The 13258-nt window shown below is 35.3% G+C and overlaps 4 protein-coding genes across 9 annotated transcripts in view; 1 reads left to right on the top strand and 3 right to left on the bottom strand.

Moving 5' to 3' along the window:
- LOC105203347 (serine/threonine-protein kinase N) overlaps nucleotides 1-5184 on the bottom strand; it is a 42738-nt gene extending 37554 nt beyond the window's left edge. Inside the window, exon 1 of one of the 3 annotated variants that reach the window (XM_026141165.2) lies at nucleotides 4536-5184. In XM_026141165.2, the coding sequence (XP_025996950.1) occupies nucleotides 4536-4559 (24 nt within the window). In that variant the 5' untranslated portion in view covers nucleotides 4560-5184. The remainder of the gene's footprint in view (nucleotides 1-4535) is intronic. The other 2 variants (XM_026141164.2, XM_026141166.2) reach the window with 2 other exon arrangements.
- A 478-nt stretch (nucleotides 5185-5662) lies between these two features.
- LOC105203346 (conserved oligomeric Golgi complex subunit 6) lies at nucleotides 5663-8772 on the bottom strand. 2 transcript variants are annotated; one of them, XM_011172129.3, is made up of 9 exons: nucleotides 8527-8772; nucleotides 8146-8420; nucleotides 7924-8068; nucleotides 7628-7839; nucleotides 7326-7549; nucleotides 6865-7256; nucleotides 6626-6787; nucleotides 6160-6321; nucleotides 5663-6084 (listed from the first exon to the last, which is right to left on the bottom strand). In XM_011172129.3, the coding sequence occupies exons 1-9, from the start codon at nucleotides 8599-8601 to the stop codon at nucleotides 5851-5853; spliced, it is 1881 nt and encodes a 626-aa protein (XP_011170431.1). In that variant the 5' UTR covers nucleotides 8602-8772; the 3' UTR covers nucleotides 5663-5850. The 2 variants fall into 2 exon arrangements, 1 of the variants encoding a protein (XP_011170431.1); XR_003269512.2 differs by having other exon boundaries at nucleotides 5666-6084; nucleotides 6619-6787.
- Nucleotides 8773-8903: 131 nt separating this feature from the next.
- Nucleotides 8904-11458, top strand: LOC105203344 (thioredoxin reductase-like selenoprotein T homolog CG3887). The gene is made up of 4 exons (XM_011172125.3): nucleotides 8904-9421; nucleotides 9684-9813; nucleotides 9894-10074; nucleotides 11120-11458. The coding sequence occupies exons 1-4, from the start codon at nucleotides 9294-9296 to the stop codon at nucleotides 11248-11250; spliced, it is 570 nt and encodes a 189-aa protein (XP_011170427.1). The 5' UTR covers nucleotides 8904-9293; the 3' UTR covers nucleotides 11251-11458.
- LOC105203345 (PITH domain-containing protein 1) lies at nucleotides 11456-13131 on the bottom strand. Of its 3 annotated transcripts, none has more exons than XM_011172127.3 (6): nucleotides 12974-13131; nucleotides 12417-12596; nucleotides 12282-12325; nucleotides 12139-12213; nucleotides 11941-12045; nucleotides 11456-11803 (listed from the first exon to the last, which is right to left on the bottom strand). In XM_011172127.3, the coding sequence occupies exons 2-6, from the start codon at nucleotides 12582-12584 to the stop codon at nucleotides 11602-11604; spliced, it is 594 nt and encodes a 197-aa protein (XP_011170429.1). In that variant the 5' UTR covers nucleotides 12585-12596; nucleotides 12974-13131; the 3' UTR covers nucleotides 11456-11601. The 3 variants fall into 3 exon arrangements, with proteins under 3 accessions (XP_011170429.1, XP_011170428.1, XP_011170430.1); XM_011172126.3 differs by having other exon boundaries at nucleotides 12969-13125; XM_011172128.3 differs by having other exon boundaries at nucleotides 12878-13115.
- Between the last annotated feature and the right edge of the window lie 127 nt (nucleotides 13132-13258).

Genomic DNA, 13258 nt, shown 5'->3' with positions numbered 1-13258 from the left:
TATATAATGAATTTATTAAGTGATCAGAGATTAAAGTTTAAATTAAATTGGAATTTGATAATTAATTAATGCAAAGTTTACCAAACCTGAGATTGATTTGCTTTTTTCTGATTAGTTAAACTGCAATTCAATCTCGATTTCCAGTCTGATTAAGACGTTATTATAATAGATTGATTTTCAAAGGTTTATCAAACAGAGCAAAAAACAAAATTTCAGCAAAAAGCACGAAACAACGTTTTATCACTACGAGTTTTTCAGAGTTACCACAGAGAACATTTTTTTTCCTCTAGATAGAACTTTTTCCAATCCCCTTTTCAAAGAACTTGAGATTTATTTTTATTTTATTTGTTTAGATTTCCAAAGTTTTATTTAGTACAAAGCTCGACGAAGAAAAACGACGAATTTTCCTCATCAACTTCATATTTTTCGTTTTATCGTTAAAATTGAATGTTAAGAAAAAAGAATGGAATTGATATTTTTAAAAATATTATCGTCCGATATTCTGACATTCTATTCGCAAAATTCAAGACAAGTGAAAGTGACGATGATTTAAAACTAGAAACGACTTTTTTCGAGAAGAGGAAAGAGAGAAAAAGAGAAAGAGAAAGAGAAAGAGAGAGAGAGATCGGAGATTTTTACGGCCCATTTCTACTAATGTAGGTTATTTCGGTTTAAAGGGAACTAGAAAGGTTTGAATGGTTCAAAATAAAACACAAAAACTAGATGAACTTTGACTAGTCAGTATAAGCATTAAAATGAACTGAACAAAATTCTTTTGTGGACTATTTGAACTATGTAAAAACTGTATTTTTAAAGTTACAAAACATTAATATACGAAGCGGTTTTAGTCTGATTCATTACGCAATATAAATTGTGGCTTTGCAGAAGTTGCAAGTATATAGTTGACATATTTAACGGCATTATATTTCAGAAGTTTTCCATCATAAGAATTAGAATTAAATATTCGATCAAAATTGATACAAAAAAACAAAAAAAAATTTTTTTTTTAATCAAAAGTGTTTTTTATTGGTATAAAATAGATAACAATATAAGTTGACTATAGTTAGATTGTAAAAATGCCAAAAATTATGCTGAAAAATAGAGAACGGTTTAATGGATTTTTATGAAATTTGTACAAAAGATCGATCTAGGATGACAGAAAAAAATGATCATAATGATTAGGTCATGAATTATTGCTCCTATTATTCGGAGCTAGATTCACACTTATGGCAATGTATTCAGTTGCGAGCATCATTATTTAACAGTTTGTCATAAATATTTTTCTTCTTTCACTCCAGACAACCTTCCTTGCAAATTTCATTGAGACCTAAATTAGAAAATTTAGATCTCATTGCCAATTATACAGTCAAATTGTATAACAAGTATGAAATATGATTGGCTTAACATGAATAAGCGCTACAGAAAAATTTTCTTTCTAAGTTTCACAAATAATTCAGATATAAATTCTGTCTCTTGTTATATTTATTAAGATTGATTAAGTACTTACTATATGTGATATCGCAATATTCGCTTATCATTTATCTATCTTAATTAATTTTTTGCAGCTAAAAAATTATGCTCCCACTCGCAACACCATTTTTTTCAGTGTCTTCGGTGGTTTACCATTGCTTTCCATGCGAGACATGGTGATCAATTAAAAATCTGATATGTTCTGAATGGATCTTTGAACCTAAATCTCTGGCAGAGTTTAAAGAGAGTCACGATCTCCACTCTCTTTAAAAGTCTTAAAAAAAAAAAAAAATTCTATAGCTTTATATCTAGTAGTCATCTAATAGCTTCATATAATTTTTGTAACTTTGTAAATAGGTTTTTAGTTTGTTAGTATAAATTGGTCGCAAAAAGATTTTATATTCAATTCATTCCTATGCCTATATTAACGAGTCAAAATTCATCGATCTTTCGTTCATTCGAACCTTTCTTATCTAATCGCCTTTAACTTATTCTTTACTTTTCCTAATTCTTAGAACTATAAGAAGATAAGAAAAGGTTAAATCTCGATATTAACCCTCCGCAGGCTATTCTGTTTTTCACTGCTTAGTCAGTTTACCGTAGTCTATCTGATAAACAGTTGTATTTTTCGAAGAAATTTTGGGCTCTAGAAATTCTGAAAAATTTCTGGTACATACTCTTTTAACATTTAGTAAATGATTGTACAATAATATGATCCGTTTTTTACTTTTTTTTCGTACATACTCAAATTTGAAGTAAAATGAGCAAAAAATGAAAAATCATCTAGAATATAACTAGATTAGTCTGCGAAAGGTAAACTCTTAAAATCATTGAAGATGGTTTAACAGAATTTCTTTTTTAAACAAAAAATGGTTTTCTTTAAAACCATTATTTACTTTATTGCTTATAACTTTTTTTATTAAGATACATACATTTACTTGATGCTATTATATTCCTTACTGTCTGACTCTTTGATTAAAAAAAATTGTTAAAATATATTCTTTTTTATGATTGTTCTAACAATCAAAGTTGGCTTGGGTATTGGTGAGATGTATACACTGGAAAAAAATTTGTCGAAAAATTAAAATAGTCTGATACGTTCAATTAAATATTGAAATGGTTTAGTTACTTTTTTTATTAAAAAAATTTATTCGTACAACTAAATAATTGCTGAATCAACCTAATAACTGCATTCTGCAGAAAAAGCAACTTTGCAACTGTTGTAACATTCTTTAATACGGATTGTTTCTTCCTCTTTTCTGAGGAATCTGAATATATAAACCAATCATATGAGAGAATCTTACACCAGTTGCAAAGCTGCTTTTTCTGCTGAACGTAGCTAATGTTTACTTGAACGTATTGAACTAATTGTAAATGTTTTAGTAAGATATTTAAGCCGACTAAGACCCAGCATTAAAAAAAGCTCTCACTTTTAAATTTATAATTTAAAAACGAGCTTTATATCTAGAATGCTTAAAAGGTGTATATTATAGAAAGTAGATAAAAAGAAGCTAAGGAATTAAAACTGGCAACATGTTTTTAAAGCAACAAAAACTTCCGACGAAGTACAATAGATAAATAAGCCGTTTTTATAAATATTCTATAATACTCCAGACTTTATAAAAAATAAAATAAATTAGGTAGACCTTATTCGGCTCAGACATCATGTTTCTACAAATTTTTTTCCGAGTGTACGTGGCAAAACAAAATGAATTCTAAGAATCAAGATTAATCTATACTGGTAGAAATGGACACGAGTATAACTCGCGATTATGTGTGAAAGTTTTCAGAACGAGTATCGGCGTGCCGACTCCACGATCTCCCGATGACGACCGGATCGAGCGAATTTAAGATTCGTAAAAAAAAGCCTTCACCGTCAAACGTGCTCGATTGTGCGCAAACCTCGGCGCTCCATTTGTGAGCGACCGAACGCGCTTCTCGTTCCGTTCCCGCATCTCTCGTAGTACTTCCTCGCAGGAGGAGCAGGTGTTACTCGCAAAAGGAGGAAGCGATCGGCGCGAAAAGTCAGTCGGGACCGGTTACGCCGACGTTCAGCGCGGACACCGACCACCTTCGTCTCGTCGTCTTCGTCAGGTAGAACGATAACGATCGCGGGAGCGGAGACCGGCACCATCACGATCCGGAATCCCTCCGCTGCTACTGCGGACGTGCGAAAGTGCTCGGCGAATCGAAAGCTGAAGCTCGTCTCGCCGTATTGCTGAGCGGCGAAATATTGTTGTGAAATCCGATACGGTGAAATTCACCTCCGAGACCGTACGATTCAGTGACGATTAGATGGACCTAGGTCAGTTGCGCTTAATCTCCTTTCATCATGGTAAGAACAAGTAATATATGCGGATCCAGGAAATAACGGAATGATAGTCGCCAAGCGGAATTGGCCAAGCCGAAAACCGCGACTTCCCGACTGGGTGGTGAGTGTTAGTAAATCCTCCGTTAATTGGATTTTCTCCTTACGCGTCTACGTGTAACCTTCGCGCAGGTAGTAATCTCGAAGGGAGCAGAGCGAACAGAGTCAATTAACCCAGACGGTCAACGGCGAAGGAGCGAGGGGGCTGGCCCGAACGAGGAAATCGGATGCATATCAGATGCATATCGGATGTGTGTGTGTGTGTGTGTGTGTGTGTGTGTGTGTGTGTGTGTGTGTGTGTGTGTATGCATGTGTATATGCGCGCGGCCCGTTACGCCTGGTTTACCACCGAGAGAGTTTCGTCGCGATCCACACGAAAAGAGCGACGGTCCCCCGACATTGATGGGAAAGCCCGTTGTGCCCCAGGGTACAAGTGCATGTGCATCGCGATCACGGATGAGCGAGAACGAAGAGAAAGAGAGGTGGGAAACACGGGAGTCCCGACCTCGAGAGTCGTGTTCCTCGGGAAAGGTGTACGATTATGGCGTCCGGGTAACGTACGGATAGGGGCACGCGCACGTACAGAAAGTTCGCAAAGAGAGAGAAAAAGAGAGAGAGAGAGAGAGAGAGAGAGAGAGAGAGCGCCGAGATGGAGAGCGCTCGGATGGAGTGACTCGCAGCTTGGCGAGAGACTCACCTGATAATAGCTCGATTCCGCCATCTTGCTCCCGCACTCAATAACGCTGTTGCACTCTCACTCACTCACTACCACCGCCGCTTTCCATCCGTCCTTTGTGCACGTCGTTGGGCCGAGTTGGGACGAGATGTCCATAACGCGTTTAATCCCGCAGCCGGAATTATATCGCGGTGCGTGCGTCGTGTCGCGTCGGCGCCGTGTCCGCCGCCGTACGGCGCCGCATCTCACGTCTCTCGCCTGCCGCTCCGTGAAACGACACGGACACCACTCGTAAACGACCCGTAGGACGCACCGAATATCCCGGATCTCGAACCCCGCGCGCGTGGACCAGACCGAACGATCCAGTCGATGAAGCTTCTCCGCCGCCGCCGCACACAGCGAGTCACGCACCACCACACGGATGGATGAATGAGAGACGCGCGGCGCTCGCGAGCACAAAATGTGGACGCGACCACATTCCACCGCACCAGACCAGCGACTGACTGAGAATGACTGAAAACGCCGGGCCAATCGCCGCGCGAGGCGCATGCGCCGACTCACCGTCCTCGCGACCGACGCGACCCGCGCGGCCAATCGCCGCTCGTTGTTACCTGCGCTCCAGAATCACGCGCCAATCACGAATATTGGCGGGACGCCACTTGTAAACAGAATGATTTATTTTGAAATATGAAAATGTTTTAGACTATGCGCACAATGGAGAAATGATTAGATATTAGGAATAAGAAATAAAATTTTAGAATGTTTTCTCAATAAATATTGAACGTAACGCATAATGTATATTAATAAGATATATCAATATATACGAAACACAACATAATTTATTATTTATCTGTAGTTGAGGTTTTGGAACTCCAATTTCTATTCCTAATATTTAATAATTCCATTATGCGCCAGGCCCTATTTATTTTTCCATTTTATAAGTACTTGAAAATATTTTAGTTTTAAACAATTAAAAATTTAAAGAGTTTAAAGTTATTAAAAATACTACAATTTTAAAGGTTTTAAATCTAAACACTATTTGAAATATTTTAGATATTTAACAAACGCGGAGAAACAAAACATTTTAATATTAAACACTTCTATAAAATTCGACTGTTTTTTTTTTTTTTGGAATTTCACACAAAATGTTCTATATAAATCTACCGTTTAATAAATCACATTCCACGAGTTGAAAACATTTAAGTTCAACATATTTTATGTTTATAAAGAATCAAGTATGCTCATTTTTGTATACTTCATTATCTGTTAAATATGTACATATAATATGTATATTTATAAATATATATACGATGTCTTTGAAAGTCTATAGATAAAATTATTGAGAAATTAGTGTTTGAAGAAGATCCTCGGGTGTTCTAGAAAAGAGACCGCTGGGGTTTTGATATAAATTCTTCGGGTCGTGACAGGCATCGTACAACTGCCTATATATAGCCCCGATCACTTGGAACGATCGTTTTTGGGTAATCACCCGATGATTGTTGCTCTGCAACAAACTTATTTGCGGTAGCAGCAGGACGTCCGGCATCACTAGAAATGCTTCCAGTTTATTCTGTAAAAAAAAAATAAGCGTGTCACATCGGTCAGTAATCATATATTATTTTATATTTGCAACAGAATCACTTACAGTGAACTCTTTCACGCTAAGGGCATCCATGCCGGGTATGGATGAGAGTGGGCCCTGATCGCGTCCTTGCAGAATAGTGTAAATTGACCCAAGATTTAAATGCGCTACCAAAGAACTAGCCTGCTCCGATGTAAGCGTGTCGATTTGTGCGTCCGATTGTGCCTAGATTATTACAATTATAATATTAAAATTTAAAAGTAAAATGATACAGTAAATAATTTTATTTCAATATAAAGAGAATCAGCCAATTAATAAGCAAAGAATTGTAGGTTTAAAATTTATTTCTTCAAATTTACTTTTTCCTCAAATTTTTCTAAAGAAATAATTTTATTTTAACCTACATTCTTGTTCGTTAATTGGCTTAATTCTTTTTTTAATACTAATTTGCAAATATAAGCATTATTCCATATATGTTTAATTAAAGTTCATTACATCCAACTCTAATGCATATAAACTAACCAATCACCTGTAACCTTTCTAATCTCTGATCCATGTACTCGTACAATGCCAGCGTCGATTGTATCTGATGCATACAATTAAGAAGATAAACGGCCATATCTACCGTTGGCAATCTGGATGCTGTTTCATTAACTTCTTGAAGTAATGGATCAATGATACATGACACAATCTGTCAATTATAAAACAAAATAAAATAAAATAATTTTTTTCCAATACAAACATGAAATAATTTGTTGCTAAATATACCTGTAACATATCTTTTTCCCTGTCTTCAGCTATACTGGCGACGGACAATATTTCATTTAGAAGTGACAATAATCTAGAGACTGATGGAGCAGGGACCAAATCATTTCCAGGAGGCTCCGCGCGCTCTCCGAGAGCGATTCTCGTTTCTCTCTGCAGCCTGCTTAGAAAACTCTTTTCGCTCAAAGTTAATAAATCTGATAATGTCTGATCCAAAACACTGTCAGGTATGACCTGTTCAGTAATAGCGCGATAAAATCTGATTAATGTTGTAACTGAGTATAATACTGTCGCTGGTGCCTCTGTAGATATAACATGCTCTATTCTTGATTTTAAAGGATGACATAATCCTTCCGTAATGTTACTTAACGCCTGTTTCACCTGATCCGACACATCTGTGATAGAGATTCAGATTGTATTTAAATAAAAATAAAACTCAAGATAAAGAAAAGAATGTATTTTACCTGTCTTATCACAGCCTTTCACTAAAATAAGAATATTCTCTTTCTCCACAGGAATCACTTGATGCAGCCATGCAAGCATATCACCAACATATCGCTTGGGATCATTGGCGTGCATTTCTATAGGATTAGGTGTTCCACCAAAACTTTCACCTAACGTCAGTGCATCTATGAAGGATCCGACCAAAGCAGTTCTTCTAGCTACACAATATTCATCCAGAATATACCTAGCAACATTCGGTATATGTTGATTATATAAAAATAACAGTTTCAAAAAAGTAATACCTGTATATTAATCAACTTACTTAAATAACACTGGCCTATCTTGTAGTTTATTCATGGCCTTAATGAGCAATGGCGCCAGACGTTCATTTTCTATGTTTTTACATTGTGTTTGCGTCCATCGATATAACCGTTCAAGTGCAGATTCTTGCAAAAGTGTCATTCTTTGCATGATATCCAGAGCCAACGTCTGATAACCAGACTGCATCAGTACTCTGCATTTACCATGAATATCCTATATTTTGACAAAGTTATAATAATATATAACAGCAGAAGTATCATTATATTAGCAAATATAAAAAGCTTTTAATGTACTTACCTGCACTTTATTAATTGTAAAAAAAAATTCCTCTGTTATAGGCGACTCCCTGGCTGATCCATGTAAAACTGTCAATTCAGATGGTGTCAATTGAAAATTTTTGATAAATGCACTTGCTACTTCCTGCTGCATGGATAATACTTGACTGGAGATAAAAATAAATGATAAGTTTCTTAGAAATTACAACTATTTATCATCAAACAAATTTATAAATATCTTTACCTTTCACTTTGAAGCTTTGTAGTCTGCTCAATCAGTTGTGATGTTTGAGCCTTTGTAACTTGCAAGCGATTAGTCATAGACTGTACAGCTGTGTTCATTGCTAGAACATTTTGATAAACGTCGTCCAAGGAATCCTTTACCTCCTTGAAGGTTGCCAGAAATTCTTCGTTTATCGCCAGGCTCCTTCTCTCTATCTTGCTACGCAAATTTCGACGGGAATTCAACGTGTTTTCGGTAAAAAATGTTGACAACTCCTTCAAAGCTTCCAGCGTGTCCTAAAATATAAGATCTGATTAATTATTCAGCAATGAAGAACGATTCGCGGACGTTCGCAGAATGAGATTTCCACCGAATGATCGGCTCGTTCATCATAATTTGTACCTTATGCTCCACCCTGGACTCCAGCAATTTGTTGACCCTCCGCACCAGAGCAGAATTAATGTTTTTCTCACTCATCACGAACTCTTCCTCTTACTCCAATTTTTGATTTCCGACCTTATTCAATTAAGGTCCCAGTACCAAGCTTTACAATTCATCGCAGACTTGAGTCTTGAAGTTTATCTGAGTTTATTAGTGGCACATAACCTATGCAGGAATGTCAACGAAGGTATGTCAAATGGTACACGTCATCCGAGAGGTCCAGGATAATTGAGGCAGTTTTTCGATGAATTTCGGAACGCTGATGCTGTAGAGAGCGGGAAGTTGACCTACGTATCATCTCATCGTTGGCGTCGCGTTGCGAACGAGGCATGCGTATGGGTAACCTGTCCGAATGAGTTAAATTTGCATTCTCATCAATGACGATGAAAATCCGCTTGTCGACGGTGATCGCGTTGAAGCTTGACAGTATCTATCGGTCGTAATAACAGCGTCCTTGGATAATTGAAAAAGATGCGGGTGGGAGTTACGATAAATTTCGGTTACTCGGTAAACTAAACGACGTATGTACGCGCGCGCACACACGTACGTTCGCACCCCACACCCCCCAATAGTGTTAAAGAGGGAAAGAGAGAGAAAGAGGGAGAGGGAGCGCACTCAGGTTGGATACTGGCACCATGCAGTAATTCATTGCATTCGTTGCATTTGATCGTCGCGTGAACGTGTGGGGCTATCTTCTTCAATGAATTGATAAAGATAAAGAGCCAAGTATGCGCTGGTTAATACGTCTGTGTACCCTTGCAATCCTGCTGGTGCACAGCATAGCGGTGAACAGCGATGAGGCGCCGTTAACCAAACTCGGCGCAAAAACCGGGCCAACCCTGAGGTTCTTCTATTGGTAAGATTTAACGATCCTTTTGTTGATTTTCGCGAAGATGACCGGAGGCATCCCCGTGCTATAAGATAATGGACGCGCGCAACAGTCGTCCACATCGTTAAATTGTATACGGCGGTGCACTTTAAACGATATTTGCCAGGCTTCTCACATAAATCTAAAGACGTTGAATAGTCGCCTCTTTTGAATCGTTATCATCAAGCTTTAGGCTTTGTCATTAAATAAGGATTGCCATTAAATAGAGGTTTGTCGTTCTCTGTTGCAGTTACTCGTGCGGCTATAGAAAAGCCTTTGAGCAATACGTGAGTATTCTCAAACAGAAGTACCCGGAGCTTCATGTTGAGGGCGAGAACTTCAACCCACCGGGTTATAATATGTTAATCGCAAAGGCGCTGGTAATTAAATTCATTGCCTGATATCTTTCTATGGTCTCTACTCATGTACACATCTAATTTATTTGTATATTTGCATTTAGGGAACGTTGAAAATCCTGATAATTATTCTCATTGTGAGCGGCGTCGACTTTGGCCTGTTACCATCAGTGTGGCAGTGGTGTATAAATAATCGTTTTTATTCCTGTATATTGATTTTTCTGCTTGGCAATGCCATAGAAAGTCAATTAATTTCATCGGGTGCGTTTGAAATACATTTCAATGGTAAGTGTATTCATCATATAAATGAGTAAAGAAGCATCAATTGATCGAGACTGTGATCAAGGCTGGTGCTTAATATTATCTTATATTTTAAATACATTTTCAATTTTTATAAATTGGGCATTGAACACAGCCTGTGTTAAAATGTATGAGCTAAAACTAGAAATGTTACAAATTGATTATCAATTTAGTAATGATGCTACAAGTATCCTAACCTTTTTCAAGACACAGGGATAAAAGTTTAGACATGTGGGATCCATGAGACCCTGAAATAAAATCCCTCTATATTCAGTATAACTATATTTTTTCTCTTTTTATTATTCACCGAAATAAGCACTGCATTTTGTGAAAAGATTTTGTATTTTTAATTATACCTGGGATCCAGAAAACCCCACATGGCTTGCAAAAAATTAAAACACTGTTAATAATATAAACGAAATCCTAACAGGATTTGGAAGTGTATCAATACATTTAAATAATGAGAATAGCTGTATTGGTCAGAAGCAAATCTCAAAGTGCTCAATAATAATTTTCTAGGTGAATTTAAAAATAATTTATAAGACTCCCTAAACTGAGCACTGCATACTTGTAGTACTTAAAACAACTTTTCAGAAGAGAAATATAATATAAAAATTAAATTACTAATCAATTTAATGATTTTGATGCTTACAAGCATCTGTACAATTCCCCCTCTCCCCTATCTCAGAAACTGTTCACCTAGAAAATTATTAAGCACTAAAATTTTGAAAGACAACCATGTAATAAATAATTACATTGCTTAAGTGATCACACAAATAAGTAAAAAAGCGTCTTTTGTCATATTATTATACTTAAATGATATAAGGTGTGTTTGGGAAGATAGCATTAGTACTATTTGTGCCATTCTATGTTTATTATTTATTAAATATAGAAGAAGAAAATGATGCTAATAACGTTAATAACATCTTCCCGAATGCATCTTTAGTTTAAAGTATTGCTGTACATTCATTTTGTTGTTAATGCAAATGTCAAGCGAGATAGTTGATTGTCGGATGCTGATATGTTTCAGATGTTCCTGTTTGGTCAAAACTCGAAACCGGTAGGATACCACAACCATTGGAATTGTTTCAAATAATTGACTTTCATTTAGATATGCAATTCTCAGAAATGGATGTAGGAAAGATCAAGTTTCAAACGTAAAATATAATGTTTCTTCACATTCTGAAATTGATAAATTTCAAACCGTGTGTACCATGCCAGGAAGTTTGCTAATGTGTAATGTGATGAAAATATGTACAATATATTTCTTAAGTAAATAAGGTTCTTAATGTACATCTTATCATAGAACATAATTCCAATAAGACTACGAACATATAAATGTAATTGAAATAAAACTGTTACCAAAATTTATTATTATATGCTCTTTATTCAAAAATATTATGCAGTTATATTGAATTTTCATAATACAATATACATTATTTTATAACTCAATATCCTCAATATTCATTTCCTGTATCAAACCAACTTCACAAAAAAACAAGCTCAGACACATCATTTAATTATTCTGCTGATTTCGTTAATATCTGTTGGATGATCGCTAATTAGAGGACGTGCTTCGTATGTACAAATAGTTACACCATGCCTGTGAGATGGTGTCCATTCTCCTTTAAGACCAATGTAATAAATTTTCATATCATGCATATTACCAGAGAAGTAAAGACTCAAATGCTGCACTGACGAAAATTTGACTGGCCTGTAATATTCATATAGCATCCAGTTTTTGTATTCAGTTCTTAATATCTTGTATAAACAGTTCAGATGTAATTACAATTGTGTTACGAAGATTGTTTGAAACATAAATATAAACAAAAAAGATAGGAATGTAATTACCTTAGAGGATATTCATGTATTCCAAATGTATCTATAACTAAATCTATTTCCTGGTCCCCAGTCATAGGTCTGTTATCAAAAAGCATGTGTGGCCGGTTTTTATACCTATTTGTATATATGCATATGTTTATTAAATCATTTTTGTATATTTGGAATATCAACATATAATTATTTATTTTTGAAAAAAATGTAACTTACAGTTTTACTTGCTCGGGAAAACCATCTTCATCGCTAACCACAATAAGGCCCTTTAACTTCACATCTCCCGTAAAACTGCAAAATACCATAAAAAATTCATTGATTCATTTTTATAAAAAATTATATCTTTATGGAATACTTACGGAATGTTAAACAGAAGTTCAGGATCAGTATCACATTCAACAAACTGAAATGAGATACAAACAAGATTTTATAAACTTCATAAGAAATATATTAAGAGGTTAATATTTATAAAACAAAAATTTTATGGGACTTACATGTGATCTGTCTAATCTTTCTTCCCATGGTTTGAAGACTGTGGCACCGGTACCTTCCACAAGCTCATTTAAACATTGTACACTATCTTTATCTATTTTTTCATATAAATTATAATTGAATCCTAATTCTGATGTATCATGTGAAGCGCCACAAGCACAGCCTTCCATTATTTATGGATCCTGTTAATGATAAAAGGACATGAACTAAATGAACAAAATCATTTAAAAGAAAAATTCGTTACAATTAAAATAAATATATTTACTCAAATATATTTATATATGTGGCAAAATCTACCATATAACATAGTGCCTACTGCATTGATATAAATTATATGAATTAGAATATATCTTCGTATATTCGTATTATTTTTTCAAAAAGTACACAAATTATAGATAAATAACGGCCTCCTATTTCATAATATTATATTTAAAATATTGTATGCTGTTTGCGAAGAAAATACCTATATTTTATTGTAAGACGTTATCAAGCTAAGGTTAAGCTTTCAGCAAATAATCTTAATAATTGTCATAATAATTGCAATAAAATAATACTTCACGTGTTGGAATCTTCGTCAGCCGTTGAAAATCGAATAAAGACGAGGAGAAATATAGGAACGATGAGACTTAAACTATCCGAAGAATCTATTTACATTGAAGCTCCCCCTCCTTCATCATCCTGTTTACTCATCCGGTCGGTAAATAATGTTTAGAGTTTAGAATCTATACATATGTATATGTATTCTGATTTCGAATTATTCCGTTGTAACTTTTCTTTTATTATTTTCTTATTCAATTATAAATTCAGTATAAAATTTATCGTTTATACGATTTTAAAAATCTGG

Source organism: Solenopsis invicta, chromosome 9, assembly GCF_016802725.1.
Source record: "Solenopsis invicta isolate M01_SB chromosome 9, UNIL_Sinv_3.0, whole genome shotgun sequence".
NCBI lineage: Eukaryota > Metazoa > Arthropoda > Insecta > Hymenoptera > Formicidae > Solenopsis > Solenopsis invicta.
Note: the sequence above shows the minus strand (reverse complement) of the source record. Positions and strands in the feature narration are given on the sequence as shown.